This window comes from Polyergus mexicanus, unplaced genomic scaffold (genome assembly GCF_030449975.1).
Source record: "Polyergus mexicanus isolate NDT 795.1 unplaced genomic scaffold, iyPolMexi1.0 SCAF_7, whole genome shotgun sequence".
Classification (NCBI taxonomy): domain Eukaryota; kingdom Metazoa; phylum Arthropoda; class Insecta; order Hymenoptera; family Formicidae; genus Polyergus; species Polyergus mexicanus.
The window spans coordinates 9,533,700-9,556,124 of record NW_027223327.1 but is presented as its reverse complement, the minus strand read 5'-3'; the positions used below and the strand labels follow the sequence as shown (position 1 = coordinate 9,556,124).

The 22,425-nt window shown below is 41.3% G+C and overlaps 2 protein-coding genes across 2 annotated transcripts in view; one reads left to right on the top strand and one right to left on the bottom strand.

The window, feature by feature from the left end:
- Nucleotides 1-92: 92 nt before the first annotated feature.
- Nucleotides 93-1,590, bottom strand: Vps60 (vacuolar protein sorting 60). Its single transcript, XM_070298669.1, has 4 exons — nt 1,371-1,590; nt 846-1,163; nt 548-775; nt 93-394 (listed from the first exon to the last, which is right to left on the bottom strand). Exons 1-4 carry the CDS (start codon nt 1,437-1,439, stop codon nt 344-346), a joined length of 666 nt encoding a protein of 221 aa, XP_070154770.1. The 5' UTR covers nt 1,440-1,590; the 3' UTR covers nt 93-343.
- Nucleotides 1,591-3,149: 1,559 nt separating this feature from the next.
- Orb2 (orb2) overlaps nt 3,150-22,425 on the top strand; it is a 139,164-nt gene continuing 119,888 nt past the window's right edge. The window contains exons 1-2 of the mRNA XM_070299342.1: nt 3,150-6,527; nt 19,197-19,308. Coding sequence (XP_070155443.1) covers nt 5,415-6,527; nt 19,197-19,308 — 1,225 coding nt within the window. The 5' untranslated portion in view covers nt 3,150-5,414. The remainder of the gene's footprint in view (nt 6,528-19,196; nt 19,309-22,425) is intronic.

Genomic DNA, 22,425 nt, shown 5'->3' with positions numbered 1-22,425 from the left:
TTATATCATTCATACATATTGCAAAGAAGACTCTTGGTATTTATTATCAATATCTATTTGTTTTTTAGATTTTTTTTTTATATCTATATACATATACACATAATATTAATTTAATAAAAATAAGTGACTAAAAATAATAAAAATTTATTAGTATGGAACTAAACTTCTTCCATGCAAGATTTGTGAACAAAGCTTTAAAATATCATCTATATCGCAACAGGAGTGTTTATTAAAAAAGCTTCACATCTCGTAACCTTTGTTCTTAAAGAATCATGTGTCTTTGGGCGTGTATGCAAATATATTCTCAAACTTACATTATCTTATCTATAAATTTTTTGTGCTCTTAGCTAGCAGGTATCTGTGGCAAGCCAAATTCATCCACTGGAACACCATCCTATAAACATATAAATAATTTTATTTTATCTTACCTTATTGAATATTCAATGGTTTTTATTTTAATCTAAACTTTGTCCTTTTTTGACACTATTACGCTATTAGATAACATTACTTCTTAATTATTGACAAATATTTTTATTAGAGTAAAGACCTTGTTTTTGATTGAAGCTGCTCCAGGTTCTTTATCTGGAGCACTAGGTGCTTTAATGGCATCATCTAAGAAGCTGGTATCCTCATCCAAAGCAAGGTCATCGCCAAGAGCTTCCAGTTCCGCTGCAAGCTCATCATCATCAATTTCTGGCATTCCATAGCTACGACCCATTGCTTCTTGAACTTCATCGGCTTGTTCTAACATATCTGCCAAATCATCCTGTAAATCCTATAAACAAAAATGACAACATATATGTAATGATTAAGCCAAAATTTATGTCAAACTATTTTGAACTTACTTCAATTTGATCAATGTTAATATGTTTGAATTCCTTTTGCATTTGTTTGACACCTTCTTTCATAGCAACTACAGTTGTCTGGGTATCTTTTAACGTTTGAGTGGCGTAGTTGGCTTGCTCCATGTTGAATGCCTGTTGACGTAAATTGTCCACTTGAGCTTCGTACATTTTCCGCTGTTTCAATACACGTAGCGCCTTAGCCTTTATCGCATTCTTAGCCGGCCCATCTCTCATTTTAACCATCTGATCTTTGTATTTTTTCAGCTCCGCATCTAATCTGGCTATCTTCTTCTCTGCCGAGTCCGCTCTACTATCAACCTTGATAAAGGATCATATATTTACCAAAAAAATTCCTTGAATTGTAAGTCATAAAAAGGCTGATATATTATAGACCGTTCAGTGCAAGTCGTATAAATTTTCCTCGATATAGCTAGGAATGATATAAATATAATGCAATAAAAGTATGCAGTGAAAAATAAGAATTTGTTGTTTTTCCGACAACAACAAATTCATCATACTTCTTACCCCCGAAATGCAGTCCGTGATATTTGGTGGTGGTTCTTTAGGCTTGCCACGTCCGAAAAGTCTATTCATTTTTGCGAATTAGAATTACGATTTTCAACGAGACAATTCTCACGTGCTATATTTCTCGATCTGTCAAAACGCGAGACCTGGTTAACCTTTGTAATACAGACAGACGGGAGAAGTGCGTAATGCGACGAAAGACGGGACTCTAGACTTTAGACAAAATAACCGTCTCTATAGATATTTTCCGATAGTGAATAGGCTCCTATAGTGATTTTTAGCCGCGTTGATTTTACCGTCACAAGCGCTGCGAGCGTTCGATTAACCAATCGGGACAAAGTATTCTTTATCCCGATTGGTCAATCGGACGCTTGTGAAACGAACGCAGTCTCAGCTACTTTCAGATTCGTTTCAAATTCTAGTATGTCGATCTTGAGTTTATTTTTGTGTCTTAAAAAATTGGAGAATCGAACATTATAAAGGTACGCGATTATCCAAGTAGTATTTATTTCGATATTTTTGAATACAGTGTTTCGAATAGACAAGAAGAATCATATCACTCGTGTAAAATAATGCAATTGTAATAGCGTTAAATTCGTGTTATTTCTCATGGATTCCGTTTTCACTCCATTTTCTTATTTCACTCTATCGCAAAGAAATTCAACTTCCAAATATATATTTAAAGATTAGAAAATACAAAAATCTCATTCCTCGTGTAAATAATATCCAAGTAATATTCGGTTCCTATATACGAATATAATTTATTCAAATAATCTCTTATTCAAGTAATTTCCGAAAAAAAGAACAAAGACGCCGATTTTGCCGAAAATTTTCGCCGAAAATTAATCTCGAAGATTTTATCGTCGTCTCATTATCAGCGACGCCCGAAATCTCATCAAAATGATTAAATTACCCTTGCATTCGGCGGAAACACCGCCGAATCGCTAACATCTATTACGCGATGTTACATAAATCTAAGTAAACGAATATAGGAATATGCGTATCGCGAACAATGTAGACTGCGTCCGCGGTCATAATTCATATGCCTGCTAATAATGAGAGATTTATCGCATATCGCGCAGCCTTCGACAAGATAGCTCATCGCGAGACGATATCCCGGTTACGAAGGCGCGCGAGATTCGAGTGCAATTACGAAGCGTACTTCATTCTGTCTCGCTTTCACGAGCGCATGAGGTGCTCGTAAATCCGCCGCCATAAATCGTTTGTCGCAATACTTTTATTTTACGTAGCCAGCTTCTAATCTCTCGTATATACTATACAGTTGTCTGGTTTCTTTCTTTTAGTACGTAACCGAACAGTTCTTACCAAGTGACTGCTTATCAAGCCGCTCGTTCGCAATGCTTGTATCGATCATTATTGGAGAAGATTTGAGTCAAAGGTACACGAGGTATCTCATTTTTCGATCCTATACGGATGACTTTTCAACCAAAAATATTGAGATTTCATCTTGCTTTAGAAAAATTCCTGTATTTGTCTCGAATTTTTTTTTGTGCGCGCAGAAACACTATCTATCCTCTATTTCTCTAAATTTTTTACTTTCTTTCTAATTGTTATATTGAAGGAATTACGATTTATTTTCTTTTCAGTACAATCTGCATAAATTTAATCCGCTGTAAAATCTATTAATTTAAAAATAATTTTACTGCAAACTTATCATAAAGCCGATAAGATTATTGACATTCAATGTAATTTTAGAGCACCCTGTATAACTAGAGGGTCACGAAGAAGAGGGTGACGGCTAGGAGGTGTACACGGGATATGGGGTGACAGGCGTCGCGGTGGTGGTTTCGGTGCGGCCGCGATGGCGGTGGCGATGTCGGCGTCAGAGCGCTTGCGTGAGCAGAATCGCCGACGCAACGGCGGCGACGGCGACGACGACGAGAACGACGACGACGACGACGACGAGGAGGCCGATCAGCAAGTGCACGGACGGCCGGGCGAATATCGCCGAATGCGCACGGTTTGACGCGCGAGGTCACACGACGACTTATACTCGAATACGGAGCAGTGGCATGCCCCGATCCGCGGCGCGGCCGCAGTGTTCCAACAGTCGGCACGACGCACGAATCGCACCGCTACGGCGCGCGCGCGCGCGAGGGACACACACGACGACGACGACGACGCAGCAGCAACAGCAGCAGCAGCAGCAGCAGCAGCGGCGACAGAGGAGAGACCACGAAGTCGCGTCGCCGAAACGCGTTCTGCTGACTGGAGTTTTCCGGGCCTCCTCCTTCTCCTCCTTGCACCTCCACCAGCCTTCCTCTCTCCTTCTGCCTCTTCTGTACTATTCGAGCGCAGTTGACGGAGACCCGAGGGTGTACGCGCGGCGGAGAGGACACAGAAGCTAGACGACGGTGAGACAACGGTGTGCCGTTAAGGGAGGTAAATAGGGAAAATATGCGAAACGATCGGGTGGCAACGTTAGACCGTCGCTAGTACCTCGTAGAGGAGGAGGTGGGAGAGACCGACGTATACGTGTACGGTCAGAGGTGGTGCACGGATATCGTGTGTAGGCGGATCGGCGGTGGAGGCGGTGGAAGAGGCGAACCACGGGTCGCCCGCCGCGTGCAGTCACCGCAGTGTGCGAATCCGCTCCGATTGTCCGCTCCGATTTGTTCGAGTGGATACACGTAGTCGTAGTCGACGAGCGTGGTGAAGTAGTAGTAACCCTGACCTGACCCCCGCGCGCGCTACGCACCTCGGGCTCGCGCTCGCGTTTTGTCATCAGTATCCCCGCGAGACTCACGGTGTGTGCGCGTGCAACATACACATCGGTGAGCTCTCCTCTGTCCGCGCCGCGCGTCTCACGTACGTAACGGGCTTATTGACGATCGATCAATCTCGCGAGCGCGACAACCGATACGCGTCGCGTAACAATCGGCGATCGGCGACGGGGAATAGTACACGACTATCGTCCCGCGAGTGTCCGCGGAAAATCCTGGCTATCATCGTTCTCGTATCAGCCCTCATTTATCTCGGGGAAATCTTGTGGGTTTAGTGTGACAGCCGTCGGCGAAATCGCTCGCGAAGGACGTGGATTCGTCACTTTATCGGGCTCAGGGTGGTAAAACATATCGCTGTATACGCTCTGCACGCTCTTCCTTCCTCCCGACCTCCTTCTGTTTCTCCGTTTCTGCGATACAATCCGCGGAGCGACCTCGTATCGTAGTCGTGTGTGTGTGGTAGTGGAAAGCAAAAGGTAGTCGCGCGCGCTGCGTTGCGTATTTGGGAGGATTCCAAGTAGTCCAGCGGTGTGTTTCCGTCGAGAGGATCAAAATTATGTTCGCCAAGGGGTAGCCCCTGGATAAAACGCATACGAGGACAGTAGTCGAGCGAGCGAACGAACGCGAAGGAGATAGACAAGAGTAGCTTTGTAACGAGCAGCGCTTCGCATCGGAACGCCGCGACGACGATGACAACGCACGTCGCCGAGTAAACTTGGCGCTCTTCGACAACTAAGAGGATGCCACGGAGACGCTGCCGAATTGTACCGGGGCGACGCGACGTCAGCGGGATCTAGAAGAGCGTTTTCGACGAGAAGTGTACGGTTTCGGTGATAAGAAAACGTGGAGAGTACGCATTCCGCAACGTGGTACCTCTTGGAAGAAAAATAGACCGAAGCGGTGAAAATAGAAGATACGAAGCCGGACGAGAAAGAGAAAGAAAGAAAGGTGCGAAGGGGAAGACACGCGACGAAGAGGATCATCGCGCGACGTGACTTCTCGGTTCCCGGGGTCTCTCTCTTCGTGGGTGTTTTTACGCGTGCGGCCGTGGATCGATAGTTTGTCCCGCAAGCTCGTGCTGGACAGAAACGACGACGACGACTCACACTACGTGGAAGAGACGCGAGCGATCCTCTCACGTTCAACGACAACGACACCCTCGACACCACGGGAGTAACGGGACTCGTGGGAGACGAATAAAAAAGAAGAGCAAATTTCCGAACGGGCCTAGCTGAAAGCGCTGCTTAACGCGACGGTTGGACGCAACGTTGCGTGGACATCGGAAGCTCCGCGGTGATTTATGGGGGACTACAGCACGACTAGTCTCTTTTCCAGTATCCTGACAAGTCCAAAACCTAGTGCGAGTAATAGCGGCACTGGCAGCAATAACAACAGCAGCAGTAATAACGCCATCGGCAGCGCCGCTGTCACCGTAACAACATCCACAATGCAGGACGATCTGCTGATCGAGAAGCAAGCCACCGGCAAACCAGCTCCACTCTCACCGAGCAGCGTTCTCGACACAGTGGCTGGACAAGATAAGTCGAAGGACGCGATTGAAGCGGAGAGTATCGCCATCACACCGACGACGCCCTCGTCGACGGATAAGGATATTTCGTGTAGCACGACCTCGGCCCTGCAGGGTTTCGCCGATCCCGGCGGCCGCGTGCCTAGCCTCTGGTCCGCGCCGGACGATAGCGGTTTGCACGCCACGTTACCAGTCAACGGCTCGATCGCCGCTTTTCAGAACTTTCCGGCTGGTGGACCCGCGGGCCTGTTCGCCAGCACCGGTGCCGCTGCCGCCGCCGTGTCGACCGGCACACGTCGCGCCATTACGGCCAGCCACAATTTTCCTCAACAGCAGCAGCAGCAGCAGCAGCAGCAGCAGCAGCAGCATGGTAACGCGGGTGCACCCGCGGGTACCAGACACGGCGGTATGCAAGTATCGCAACAGCAACAACAACACCAACAACAGCAGCAGCAGCAGCAACAACCGCCGCCGCCGACATCCCATCCGGGGGTCTACCTGCCCGGTAAGGGATACGCCGCTTGGTCGGGCGGGCCGCAGGCACCGCAGCAGTGGGGTGCGGGCCCGCAAGCGGCTGCGGTTGCCAGTCCGGGCCTGTCACCCTGGAATCGCGGCAGGTCCGTGCCTAATCTACCGCCACTGCACTCGTCCCTGCACGCCGCCGCGGCGGTGGCAGCCGGTCTGCAGGGCCGTAAACCGAGTCCAACGTTTCCGGGCCATCCGGGTCCGGCAGCGGCGCATCCTTCCTGCATCAGCCCAGTCAAGTTCCGTCGGAGCACCTCGTATCCTGGCAAAGGTAACATATATCCGCCTCAGCCAGCACCGACCTTCGAAGTCACCGCCGCCGAAGAGAGGGATCTGCTGCAGCTACCCCCGTTCCAGCAGGTGAGTCGATTTTGAAATTCTCTTAAGTTTAGAAAGTTGACGCGGAAGTTACCGTGTAGTGAGGTGTTATAAGTAGGCGGATAAACTTTTCAAGGATTTTTAATATTTAATTTATTTTCCTAAAAATTTGAGGAAATTAATCTTAAAGCGTTCAGACTTTTAATTTAATTCTTCAACAAGATCTTTCAATTTTCTGAAAAAGTAAATTAGAGCAAAATTGCAATGAATACTCTAATTTATTATCTTCATCTCTCGAATGAGAACTATTCCACACTGAATGAAACACTTTTGCGAGGGCAAATTGCTACTCGCCTGTGCTCAATTTCCCGAGGATTTTTAACCAACTAATTTTCTCTCGTACTTTTCTCCGATGCTTAAACAAACTCAACCACATCCCTAATTGCTTAATGAATAAGTTAAAATCAACATCGCATATTTAAATATCAACTTCATAAAAAAATATTTCTCGTTATTAACGACGTGCTAATCACACGGGCAATTAGATTGCATTCTTTTTTCTCTGTACGCGTTACTCGGCAGTTGCAGAGATCGCGGGAAAAGAAGGATAAAAGATTCCAAGAGTCGACCGCGGGCTTATTGTTTCGCTCTATTCGCGAGCGCAGCGACGGCACAGACCGTTGCCACGACTTTTTTAGCCGAGTAGCATTGCGTTATCGATCGCGGTGGAGAGCAGGTAGTATAGTCAAAGGTACCCGCTTGTAAAACTGCGCCGGCAATCATGCGATCTCGCAGGCCGACGAGGAAGGCACGCGCGCCCCGACTTCCGCAGTTTCGCGCTCGTTTGGTGTGCCACGACACCGCGCCACGTGTTCCTCGTGCCACCAGGAGTTACGCAACTCCTAGAGAAAGAGATACGGAAGAAGACAGAAAGAGAGAGAGAGACGCTTCTTGTATTTAAATTTAGCCAATACAATGATCGTTTCGGCGATTAGTCATGCTATCGTGCGGCGTGACATCGTGATCTTTAATGGCACGATAATGTCCGCACCGGACATAAGTCGTAAGCGAACGCAGCCTAAGGGCATAACGTGTAGTCGATGAACGTCTTTCCGAGAGTTTTACGCAGTCGAATCCAGGTTATCTCTCGCCGCGCCGCGCCGCCCATCATTTCGCATATCTATTCGCGTGATAACGCAACTACGCGTATACGCGCATTGAAAGAGCAGGTTGAAGCTGTACTCTGACAGTGTTTCGAGAATCTCTTTCATTTTTCGATGCAATCGGGCACATTTTATCGTAATTCGCATGTGTCATCGTTGAATAAAAATAATCGATAGCAATATAGACAAGAAATAGATAATGCTATTAATAACATTGGGAAAATATGGGTTAGCGGTTTTTTTTTCCCCTCAATTCTATATTTTTCCACACCTCGCTCCATTTACGTCCTTATGCGCACTGTGACGTGTTATATTTCAAACGTCATATCGATCTTAAACGGAAGCTTTCATTATATATGTATATATATATATATATATCTCATGCGATATATATGGTTAGTAAATGAATAAATAATTTTGTTTATACGTGGCCACTGGTTGTTTCGGTATAAGAAGCTTAATTCACAAATAAATTGAATTCAAATAAATTAATTCAAATTCATTTAATAAAGTCAACGTGTATATTGTATATGTGTATACCTATTATATCGTTATTATATTCTAGTTTTGGGTAAAATTCATTTAAATTATTATTATTACTTTTATTTATTACGCGCTTTGTGATGAATCTCTTCAAATTTTATTCAATAATTCTCCGCAATAATTTTATGAATAATAAAATAATGTTCAAATAAAGGCAGTTTAGATTAATTTACACATGACAGATCTCTATTAAATTATTTCTTTGAGGATTCTACTCGTAAAGATATAGATATTTATTTCAAGATAATTTTATATTGTTGTGACAGAACTGGAGCAAATATAAAAAAGATGACTATAAAATAATTATTTATCAATTGTCAAATTATCCAAAGTAGTAATCGACGTGTATGAAAAAAAAAAATATATATATATATATATATATATATATATATATATATATATATATAACCGTCATGTTTTAAAAAGCGAATTATTTTAGATCAAATACTTTTTCCATAGTAGATAAGAATTATTGAGGTTACTATTAATAATCGATTTCACTCATTTTTTGTTATCTACTCGCGCTATCGGAAACTATTTCGCTGATACTTATTTTGTCGTTCAAGTCTGACCCAATTCCTTTTGAACGTAGTAACTCCGACAGTGTCTAGCAGAAGTTTAAGCTCAGCTATTTTAACCATCACTCGAAAATAGATTTGCATACTATTCGAGAGAAATGGCGGATGTCGTCATGTTGTCGTTCTGCTATTAACTCCACGCACCTCGTATTCCCCAACGTATTTATATATTTGTACACAGCGCAATGCTTTCCTTCACCGTGATTTATTAACCATGCCAAATATAATGAAGCCTATGATATAATTGTGAAGAAATATATCTATGTTACTTGAAAATACGAAAATATTTACTAATATCTAATAATATAACATGCAATATATATAATATCACAATATATTCGCGTCAAAAAAAGTGTAATGTAAATTTTTAATTATATAGACATTTCGAAATGTATGATTATATATACGGATACCATAATTGAAAAATATTGTTTATCTTCTAACACTTTTCCAAGCATTAATTATTTCGATAATCGAATAATTATGAATAATTAATTATCATTAATTATTATTAATGATTATTCTGATATACACTCTACACTTTTATATATCCAATAGAACTCCATCTTTATTATTTGACATTTCGATGGACCAACAATCATTTCGATATTTTTCTGGCTCATACATAAAAATATTTCATAAATATGTCATTTCATCAGATTCATATCGGTAGACATCATAACTGCATTTCAAGGAACGAACAGACGCAGCGTCCAGTGCGAGATGGTCGTTTATCAGTAACCTTAATATCGTTGATTCGACTATACGTCGCCAAGAACAATTAGCTCGTACACAAACAAGTCGTGAATACGCGGCCTATACACCGATTCAATTAAACGTTACGTCTAGTAGAAATTATGATATAGCCCATGTTTCTCGAGTTGTTCGTGTGAAACTTTAATTGCCATGTTCGAAACTATAATTTATATATTCTCTCTCTTATATGTGAAAAGTACTATATAAAATTTGGAGAAAATAATATATGCAAGAAAGTATTAAATTTTATGCAAAGTTTATATATATTTTTTAAACAACTTTATTTTTTTTTAATTTTAGACGGTGAATAATGAAAAATATCTATATAGTTCGAGGTATCGCCTTTGAATTTATTAATACGAAATATAATCTTTTTATTCACTTTAATCAAATTCGCATTGTATCGATTACGTTCATCCATCATATAACTATAGCAGTTTTTATTGATACGGGCCACCGTGCTTCAACCATAATCGATAATAGTAAGAATTGCACGGTAACACGAGAAGAGTAAAAATAACCGTATTTTTTCGACGATTTTCTGATTTTCATCGCGATTTTCTTAATTCACGCGATCCATTTTGACGCGACTGTATATAGGAACGATCGATGAATGACATACGAGCGCAAGTGTCACGGATTATAGAAGGCGCGCGCGCACGCGCCCAGGTAATACGGCAAAAGTGCCTAACAGAGCGAAGAAATGTTCGAGCTCGAAGTCCGATAACTCATTACTCGTCATTCACCTCGGGAAGGGGAATCGGAGCACGTGCAGTAGGTCGCTTCTAGCCGATATGTCGAGAGGACCAATCACCGGTGGATACTGATCGCGCATACATACACGTGCATACAATACGATCACGAGCTCGTGTCGGTAATTGCAATATGCAAAAAAAAAAAAAAAAAAAATTGTAACGTAATGGATCGTTATCTCTACGCGTAGAGATAACGATTTCGATTGGCGCTGCGTCGTCGCTGCTTTTACTTGTGCGGCAAACTTGAAACATCATTACGAAACGCGGCCTCGCTGTCGAAATGGGTCTGACGAAACGCGAAGAGAACTCCGCTCTGGCCGGTCCGCACGTGTTTCCCGGCCAATAGCGTTTCTATTTACGGCATTTTATCGTGCAACTCGGCTAAAACGATGTAATAACGCCTACGAAAGTGTCATGCGGCTGACGACGGATCCTACGATCGTTGGAAAAGCGAAGAGGCGGCTCGCGATATGTCGCGGCGCGAAGGTCGCCCCTCGTCCCTGGATCGAAATTGATCTTCAATAGATCGAAGGTGTGCGCGAGGCTAATTTTATTCCGTGTGCCCGACCGACGGGAAGAAACACGAAAAGATTTTCTTAGGAAACTTTTTATCCGTATGCGACAAATCGGCCGCAGGTACCTTCAAAGTTCCTTGTGCGCATTCTGGCGAATAAATATAAAGAGAACCCCCGTATACGTATACTTGTCTGCTTTAGATTTTTCCCGTCTTTCTCTTTTATCTGACAGATTCTTTGACCAAGTTAAAGTAAACTTTCTATTGCCAAAAATATCGAAATACGTACGATATATATATCGATAGTTTTAAAATTATAAATGGTAGAAGAAGTTTTAAGGATTTTTAAAACATAAGCTTGTGAGAAATTTATTCTTCTCGTTATTTCACGCCCGGTCTTATTTTTCAAAAGGCTTATATTTACAGAATTAATTAAATATATGTGTTTTTACATGAATGTTAAAAGATTGTAAAAAGAAATGTGACATCCAATCTGATTTTCTGAAATGATTTATTACTCGCTACTTTCTCTATCTTTTACAATCTTTATTCGAATGCCTTTACGCTATATTATCAACGTAGATAATATTGATAACCTTGTTATATTATTTTAGTATAACAAATACAATATTTGAAGTTTGCTCTATTTTTTATTTAAAATTATTTGTAAAGAATTTTGAAAAAAGTAATATCCTTTGACAAAACGAATCGACTATCGTGCCTTGCAAATTTTTTTGCATTTTGCATTAAATCGCGTGCCACATATAACCAAAATATTAAACCAACATGCTTTGCGTGACTCGCAACGTGACATGAAAGAAAGCAACTGCGGTATGCATAGCATGTCGGTTGGAAGTGTTAATTGCGTTGCGCTCTGACAAGACGATGCAAATTTGTCCTTGAAATAGGTACTAGCCGAGGGAAGACAAAGACAAGGTGTTCCTGCGGCGATTGAAAAAATTATGTTCACCCGATATCTCAATAATAAGGAGAGCATCGATAATTTGTAGATGGTTTCAATCGATAACGCGAGAGTTTTCTTAATAGCAATTTTTAATTAAGATATAAACAGCAAATGAAATATTTTATATATTTCACTATTAATATTTATGATTAAGTAGCAACTCGTAAGCTCTAGTTTAAGTATCATAAAATTTTTGTACACGTTTAATAAGATATTCTTTGCTTTAATATTATCTTATATTCTGCGGAAATGAAAACAGTAAAGATTAATATATATTTTTTAAAAATTTTGATATTTAACGCCATTTAGAAAATTATAATTTTGCAGGTATCTATGAGGCATAGGTACATCGTTCGATCTTTTTATGGTTGCTAAATCAATGGGGTGGAGAGGACAGAAAGTCAGAGAAGGGAATTTTTCAAGCATGCCATTCCATTATGCCGTCTAGATGTTAACCTAATTTAACCACCGTCCTATTTGAATTCCGGACTGCGCCGGTGCGAAGTGACCCAGTGTACGGGGGGTTTATAGGTTACTCCGGTTTCCCGCGATATAGATTTTTCGCGCGAGATACGTCCTTCCGCATAGCAGTTAACCAGACACATATATAAAATCTACGCTTGTATGTTTTCTCCAGTAATATATGCACATGTTAACGATATAAGAAACGATTATTTAATCTTATTGCTCATTATCTAACTGTCCTTTATATATGTATGAAGAGGGTAGAATATGCGAGAAATGCATGCGAATAATTAGACTGAATAAAAATATCAATAGTACGATAACGATAGATTACATCTTTTTATAAATTATTTCTACGAGACGTTTCGAAATGAAAAAAACTCTATCTTATGAATTATCTTGTCGAACACGTGGTTATTTTCTTTAATTTTTATATAATTTTTTATCTTAAAATAATGGGGGAAGGTGAACTTATATTCTTTCTCTCTGTCATAATGCAATGATTTTCTATTGACAAGTTATCGCACACATATTTCATACTGCTTGCGCCTTATGTAATGAAATGCGGTTAACCGCTTACAGACGGGGATGGCCGCCCGGTATTGAGCGCTGGGAGTTACGACGCCTGTTTACCCAAGTCTTCCACTTACATGGTAACATTTAACTCGATTCGTTCGATATCTTACATAATTTTGTCGGCCCGATCCGCTTGCCGCTATGTTGCGAGCTAAGCGCCTTGGCATTTACCGCGCGAGCATGATTTTTTGATAACACCAATCGACCAAGACCATGACGTTACGGACGATCACCGAACGATCCAGATATGAAAATCTATTGTCGTATAAATATTCTGAATCTTTAAAGAAAGACTGAGATAGCGATATTAAGATAAAAGAGAAACTTTATCAAAACAGATTATAAAAATATATGCAAAAAGCGTTGAGAAAAAATTACTTTGAAAGGAGATTTTTTATAGAGGCATCTCTTACATTCTTATTGTTTGATTATCTTCGATAACAACTTTCCGCTAACTATTGTACATTAAGAATCATTTGCGTGAATAATTGAGATTAATTTATCCATGTTAACAAATTCAACCCTGTATAACTTTAATTGAACAAATCAAATCACGTAAAATAAGTCATATCTTATCGTTTATCATTTTATCATTTTTAGCTCGCAATAGAAATTCGCGATATCTATTGCGCTGAAATGAAGTAAACCGAAAGTAAAAACAGAGGGTTGAATGATCAGAATCGCCGATACCTCGCATTCTCGTATTCTAAATATTCCGCGCACACGTGCATTAGACAATGAGCACTATTGTCCGCAACGATCGCGATACAAGGATGATACCACGCCGCATTCTCCACCCTTTGGCCGCCATCGCGGCGCGCCGATGTTGCCGTTTCTGTGTGTACGTTTCGCTGCGCGCCACCCCCTCCTCCCTCGTGGGGCGAGAGCTCCGTTCCATGGAGATGACCTACTTCGTGCTAGCCGGCTGGAATCGTTGCTTCCGTACACGCCTCGGGATTCAGGTTACGTTGCACCCTCTCCGCGTGTCATCCGCACCCTTCGTCCGCGTTCGCGGGACTAGGGGGGGGGGAGGGGGGAGGGGAATAAGTGGAGAGAGGAGAGGGGGAGAAACGTAATCGGATCGGATAACGGGTGACATTGTTACGGTCATAAGCGAGAAAAGGATGCGACTGCGGGAAGTCGAATTTTTTACCGAGCTTAATACTGGACTTGAAGATTTATCAAAACTCTGTTGATCTTTTTTTTTCTAAATAATTAATATGTTAATTTAGAGAATAGATGCCCGTATTCTTTTAAATAATTGAAAGTATATAATTGTTGAATTTTAATTTTTAGATGACTCTTTTGCACATTTAAACGATATCGGCACTTATAAATATGTATACCGAGATTGAGAGATAAGTCAATTTCTTTTATGTGATGCGATCCTTTTGAAATTACAGCAGGATTAGCCGAGTTAATTAATCTACGTTATGCAAAATATATATACAATATATACACACGCGATGTGTGTAATAAAGTAACTTCCATTTCGGTATATCAAATGCCGGATACGTTTATTATGACTATATTTATGTAAAGGTTCGAAATAAAATACAGTTGTAATAGGCCGCAAGACATTGAAGTATCGCGTCTGGAATTTTTCGTTTCATCCCCCGCGGTGTAATACATTCTCGCGCGTTATTATTTTCCCCATGCCATCCACCAGCCGTTGCAACGTGACGACGACGGCGTCGCGCTCGACATAATAATTACTCGTCGCATTCGGCACCTCTAATGGATATTTCGACGATCACAATAAGGACGCATCCCATCACCTCCTCCCAATTGTAGAACGCAGACGTGCAGACGTGTAAAAACGCAGGTAAAATAGCGTCTCGCGAAAGCGGAATATAAACACGTATTTGCTGTGTCGAAAGAAAAAGAGATACACAGTACGAAATGTGCACGGGGGTAGGAATTCTCGCGTCCGTACTGGATGGATGCGCGACAAAAATGAGGAATTTCCAGAGACGCATACACACCTCGATACACCCCGTCCCCTTCCGTCAACAACCCCTTTACATATCTTCCCCTTTTTAGCTTCCTACTAATCTTCTAACGGCCCTTTTATTTCTTCTGCATTATAATCGTCTCGGACGGCTTTACTTCCAAATATTACTTCCCTCCCTTTATAAATCGCTCGACTCATTTATCGTGGAATTAATCGTATGTTTTTATCTAGGGGCAAGGACCTAGTAATGTGCTCTAGTATTTTAATGAACGTTTGATGATTTATCTGTCTCTAGTTTTCGTGCGTGGATATCATTTTGACATATCTCTCACTCTCCCCCCGTTTTATTTCTTAATGTAGATATCGCCGTAATGTAAAATCGTGCTCGTATATAGGAATATTATGTTTTAAAATACAAGGCGAATGTCGTGTGTCTCGAAACATAGAATGCAAATAAGATGAAGTGCGCTCTCGCCTTGTATCTCATTTGTACGAAAGATAATCCTTCCGTACATCGCGCGAAAATATCGCGAATAATGTTTCTTCGTTGAAAAAATATGAACGAAAAAGATTCTCCCAGATTTTTCAACGGTTCTCGACAAACGCAATCGGAATGCGTGTCATATCGCGCGAACGTTACGTCACGCCTCGCCCATGTGGAGACTGCGCAAAACGTACTGACGCGCGATGTCATCCCCCTAAAAAATTTACGCGTTTACACCCATGTTTCCCGGACCATTCCTGGATTACATTTATACACAGCACCTCTGCTCCGCTCGCCATAACTCAATTCCCGATTAGACCACGATGCCCATGACAGGGATTATTCGCAAACGCGCGGTCAGCAGAGAACTCCGATAGTGTAAGCGTACATATACGTGGAACACACACACACACACGTACGTATATATATATATATATACATTTATGGAGTAGGAAGTAATGTCGCTTTTTACGAGCCACCAACTTCGGAATTGGGTCAACCGCGACCGCGCGTCTCGCAACCGTGAAAGCATGCGAAGTTCTCTGGGTCGAATGGAATCGTCGTAACTGATAGAGAGAAAGAGAAAGAGAGAGAGAGAGAGAGATACATGTGCGTATCTTTGAGCAGGAAAAATTGTTATGTAGATTTCGTTGAATTTATTATATTTTCATCGCGTATATATTCGTCACGCGATATGGAATATGCGTTCTCGAATTGCATGGCCGAAAGAGATGTAGATATATGGCCTCTCGTGCACGCAGATGGGATAACGAATCGCTAGCTTCCTAAGATACATCTCCGTGATGTACAGCCCGTAGTGATGCCGAATTCGGCGTTTCCCGACGCGTACATACGACGCTGCAGTGTTTTCTTCGCGTCTTCTTCCGGATCACCCAATTTCCCGGCAGTTTTCCTCCCTCCCTCCCTCTCTCTCTCTCTCTCTCCCTCTCTCTCCCTTTCTCTCTTTTTCTCTCGACCCGTATACCTACTCCGCGACAGTGGGGGAAGATTTGCGCAGTGGCCTCCTACCGAAGGGGTGGTTATCGAGATAGTAGTGGTAATCACGGTCAAGACGTTAACGATTGTCCCCGGAAGACGGATGTACGGTATCCGCGATGGTCAATAGAGAATTGCGCGACTTCATAAGAAATCCCTAACGACTACGGCAAATGGAAATTACGCTATGGATAACGAGAACAATACAATGAGCAATGGCAAATAAAAACGAATAGGACACGGGAAACCGAATTCGTGATAGAGGGAGAGAGAAGGAGGGGGGGGAGGGAGAGGGAGGGAGAGAGAGAGAGAGAGAGAGAAGAACCGCGAGAGGGTTAGCAGAATACAGAGGAGAAGGGATACGCAACGAGAGAACGGGACGGCGAGTAGGGGTAACGGTACCGGGATGGAGCCTGCACAGAGGTTGCTGTCGACGCCCTGCCGCTGCTTCCTGGTTTCCCTATATTGATTTTCCACCACGTTGCGAACCAGACAGAGACGGAACGGAGCCGAGAAACATTTCCCCTCTACGTTTGTGTCTATGTGTACTGTGCGTGAACTGAGCTCTTGTAGACGCGAGGGTGGATGCGCGCGCGAAGCAACCCTAGAGAGGGAGGAGAAGCGGGTTGATACCCGGGTGGGGGTTCGGAGGGCTCGCGCGGTCATACACGAGGAAGGAAGGAATACCAGGAGCAGAGGGTTATATACAGGCAACGCGTTTGTGAAGAAGGTGGGGCCACCTTTTGCACTTCCACCGGCATGGAAAGATGGGCACGATTATTCGACATCGGGGGCCCACCCCTTTCTCTCTCTCTCTCTCTCTCTCTCTCTCCCTGCTTCATTCGTGCAATATACACCCTGAAATTCGTCTTTCTTCCTTTCCCCCGTGCCTTACCGCGTTGACCAAATAAGTGTCACGGCCGTTTTATTCCAGGACGGCGGCCCGAAGGCCGCGCTCCCTTGTGCCGGCCATAATTTTCAATATTGGTCCAGGACGTGCGAATTATCACGTGTTTTGCAAGAGATTTATATAAATATATCGCGTATCAAGCAATATAGTACACGAGCGAGATATGCGGTTTATTAGAGAGAACTCGTGAGATATATTGTTTATATACTCGAATTATCTTGTTAGATAAAGAGAATATATATCTTTGAAATTCTTCTCGATAGATTTCGAGTCGATTTTTCCTTGCATTTGTTTTAATCAAGCTTCTCGCATCGTTGAAACTTGGCGTTGTTTTTTAATCATATCTCACAATTATTTGTAAAAAATACAACGAGAGAGCTTTTAAAAGCGGATATACATAAAAATATAACGCTAGAAATTCCAGCATCCGTCCGCTCGGACATACTCTAAGAGGAAGCATTCCGTTTGCGTAAGTAGACAATTTTTCTCCCGCATCGGGCCCATTATTTTTTGTTACATTGCTCGTTCTTCTCAATTGTTCACCTTCAAAGATTCGACTCTCCTCCGTTATCCTGCTCACCCATTTCTTTCTTCCATAACTCCTCGTCTACTTCCTTTACGAGATGCTAGACGCGTAGAAAGAATCAGGGCAAAGGAGTTGTTCTCAGATATATAAAATAATTCTTAGTATATATACCTATCAAGCAATATGAAGAAGATCTTTTTATTATGTCTCGATATCATTTATCATTAGCAATTTAAATTATAATAAATAAATATTATATATTTTTAATTTTTATTTTGATATAACCATGATCTTAATATAAGAATCTTTTTTTTTTTTTCATCGTTTGAAATTTATAAAATTTTAAGAAATATAATTATTTCTACAATTTCTACAAAACATATCGCTACTTTGAGCGTTTAGAGAAATATGTGAAAAGTCAACATATATGAACTGCAAACGATTAATTAAATGATACTGCAACTTGATAAAATGCACAATCCATTTCAATCTCCTTTAAATAATGCATATATCGATCAAGATCTACGAATGACGTTCTAATCTGATCGTGGGAAGATTATTAATCTTCGGAGGTCGACTTTTTCATCGAACTTTCCGCGCGAGGAAGTCGGCAATTCCGTGGCGTGACGTCTGAAATAAAAGAGATCGTCGGGCTTTATCAAACTTTGGTCGGGAACACGGCATTTCGGCCGCGCGATAGCCGAAATAAAAGAAGGGAAACGGATGTGCATTAAGGGTGTGGCGACGACGACGACGACGACGGCGAAGAGGACGAAGGGGCGAGGATGGATGGAACTTTTGAATACATCCCCGCTCTCTTTAACTGCACTCCCCGATTCGTTACAAGTGGTCTATTACAGGCCTTTCTCTCGCGTCTTTTGCCCACGTACTTCTTTTCTGCTGTGCTTACGCGAATAGTATGCTTCCTTCTAGCGAATTCCTCTCTCTATAACGCTAGAAACATTATTTCTCTTATCGTTTTTCAACCTTTCCGCTCCGCTTCGTCGTCTTCCTCTTTCGCTGGCTTACCTATATTCTATCTCACAGTACATTCGCTCGACGCTAAAAGCTTTTTTTTTTTTAATAAGAAACGAACGAATTGTCTTATATCTCGAAATGGCTCGTGATGGAAATTGAAAAATCTAAAATTTTTTATATATCATAGCGTCGGTTTTTATCTCATGAGACAATCGTCGTAATGAAAGTCCGAGTATTGTCTGTGAATTTGTGATTTAAATAAAGTAAACAATTTTGCTACTAATACATTTCGAAATTAACGTTTATATCTACATGTCGAAGAGCAACAGATACTATTTAGATGTACACAATTCTTAGAATATATAATTGCTAAAATTATTTTAACTTGTATTAACTTATGTGTCAATTATTTCATACACATATATTATATTGGACTGTTTAAAATAATTTTTTTAAATTGATATATTTTTTTTTTAATCCTAAAAATAATTAAATCATAAGGAGTCACATTACGAATATGAGATTCACAGTTTCTTTAATGTTTTCCAGGATCGTATGACGGCTAATGGAAACTCACCGTTAGACAACATGAGGACTTTGGAACATTATCTGAGCGATATTATGCGAGCCGGCGCGGCGGATACCCCAGAACATCTGAAAGGTATGTTTCATATCTTGCTCGTACAATTGAAGCTGCGTACAATTGAAACGATATACAACGCGAGCAATATCAACGCGGCCGTTTGCAAAATAACAGCTCGGGATGCCGCGTGTCAACGCCGAAAATGTGGGGAATCCCGTGTCGCGATTGCGAGAAATCCGCTCTTTTTCGCTTTTACAACCGTTGGGAATGCGTCGAGAATTCAATAAAGTATTTTGCGAGAGCTATCACAACACATCCCCGAGATAATCTTACTCTTGAATCTACGACAAATCTCGAATTTAACGCGTCAGACGATGTGTAAATAATCGCAAGGAAAACAGAGAGACATATGAAAAGTTGCAAACATAACTGAATTTTTTTTTATTTAAAAAGTAGAATAAAATAGAATAGAACCTCTCAACTATAGACCTTTTGTAATTCGGTAAAATATTTAAAATATTTAAGTCCATGCCGACTTTATTTTCTGCCATAAATCTTGCATTATTACGCGATAACGTGACAGTAGCTAGAACAAATATGATTCTCAATGATTTTATAAACAGATTGTAAAAATAAACATGATGTACGACACAATATTCGATACGTCGTTTTAATCTGTTTCTTGCTATAGCCTTGTACATTCTGAGTATACCTCATACACCAGGTAAAATGTAGATACTGTTCTCCACGTCTTACTTATTTACATTGACACAACGTGCATAATCGTACTGCTATATATATATATATATATATATATATATATATATATATATATATATCTTCTGCATATCGATCTCTAGTCGTAACGTTGCATTTAATGCATCGTTTGATTACGTCGCTTCGAGTCCATGTCTATTATATCGAGGGTGTACTCGAGGTCGATCGCCTCGATGTGAACTCTCGTAAATCGTTCGATATGATGCTACTGAAATTGAAGAGCAATTAGCGCGCAGAGATAAGTATGGAATTTACGTTGAAATATTCACTAGAGGGCTGCAAAAATACTACAGTATTTTAAAAAAATTTTGTTCCATTGCAAATAGTCATTTGATTGATGATTGATCGATGGAACAGCATTAATAAGAAATTATGTTTATGGAAAAGTACTTTCACATTGCTATTATGATGACAATAATTTTCTACGCGACCGCTGCTTACAAAGTGTTATTGTACGACGTTACAACATGACGATACTACTGATTCTTATATGAATGGGCCTCGAGCCAGCTACCAACCCGATCAAACTAACCCCAAGCGAGACGACTACTCGACGCATTCAAGTCCAAGTACTCCGCACTCTCCACTCGACGCGACTCTATTCGCTTTACGTCGGCACGTAAGAGACGATGCGACTACGCGGTGTATACGTACGACGTGCGTACGTACGCACGTACGGATGAACGCATAGAGCGCCGAAGAGAGCAAGACGGCGTAAGCGGCGAAAGCAGGACGGCATGCGTCTCGTCTGTGTCGTTTCTCTCCTACCCCTTTCGCACCCCATTCTCTTTCTTTTTTTTTTTTTTGGCGCCTACCCCGACCTGTCTGCCGGTAAAGAGAGAGAGAGAGAGAGCTGACAAACCCCTCAGACGAGCATTCTCGCACCCTGTAGTCAAGGGCAAGGGTGGTGCCATCACCAAGCGTCTACTTTGTCGAGCAGTCTCCGTGCGATGAAACCGTACGCCAATCAAGAGAGAAAGAGAAAGAGAGAGAGAGAATAAAAAAAAAAGGATGAACAAAGTCGAGGGTTGGACACCCCGATGCAAAGTCTCGGATTTTTTTCCTAGCCAACTTCAAACGAACCTACCTATCTACTCGATCCCGAAAGGGTCCGTCACGAAAGTCTTCTTTCGTCTCGAAACGCCGAGGTAGACGGTCGTACAAATTCAGAACAACGTTGAATTCAGCGAAGTGTCTATAGTTTGGCGTCGTCGTTGGGATTTATCGATCGCGCTAGTGCTTCTAGAGTAGACAATGCAAGACTCCGCGATAGCTTCTGCTGGCGGATCACAGAGAGAATAACCTGGATTAGGTGGGTATACGATAGTCGGGTTATCATTGTTCCTTGCAAGTGCATTTACTGAGGTCTCGTTGAGGACATTTATCGAGAAATTAGGTCAGATATCGAGGTGCTGTACTCTCTCATGATATTTCATTGGAATCATTTCTTTTTTCTTTTAATGAGTTAATGCTACTATATAATTAATAAAAGAAAGTAAGGATTTCTTTTATAAAAATTAAGAGCATTATCTCCCGTGCTCGCTTCTTTCAATTATTTTTCTATCGTAACACGATAATGAATCTGCTCATTAGATTCCGTTCATCTTTTTTCGGAAATGAATTTTTTTATTAAATTATGTCACACTATTGATCGAGAAAATATAGAAGGATGAAAATAAGCCTAGCGCCTCGGGTAGCCCGATATCTTCATTGTTTCATATAATTATTTTGAAAATCGGCCCTCTTTGTTTCACGAGGTTCTTTTGTTTTAATCTACCGCGCGCCTGATCCGCAATTAAAATCTGATCCATTCGCGAACAGAGTTAAATAATGACGTAGTATAAAAAGCAACGTTAATCACAATAGAGAGTATCAATTTTTCATAAAAGAGAAGAAAGTGCGGAGACAGTTTTTCAAAAAGATATTCTTACAAACAGATTTCTTCGAAATTTACAATAATTAGAGAAAATTATTATTTTGTTTCTGTCGTTAAAATTTCTAAATATAAAAAAATATCGAGCGTATTTTATTTAGAAAAATAGTATATACTATATGGATAGTAAATATTAATGATGTACATAGTCAAAATTATTATATTAGTCGCATTTTAATCGCAAATATTTCAACAGTATATATTTCTTAGATGCAAAGAATTTCAGGAATTAACGAACCTTGCGCGCTAACTTGTGCGAAAATACCAAGTAACCGAGTTGAAGTAGCATCCATCCCGCGGATTATAAAGTTTCAAATTCGTGAAGTTTATCGGCGCCTCCGATTTCCGGTATACAGTATATCTATTAGGAGGAAAGTTCTTTCAAGTTTTGCGGCTGGGTCGGTCTCGCGGTGAGTCGCCCATTTTTCCGCGGAAATGGTTACGCGAACGAGGCAACTTCATCAGTCGTAAGTGTGCTATTACAT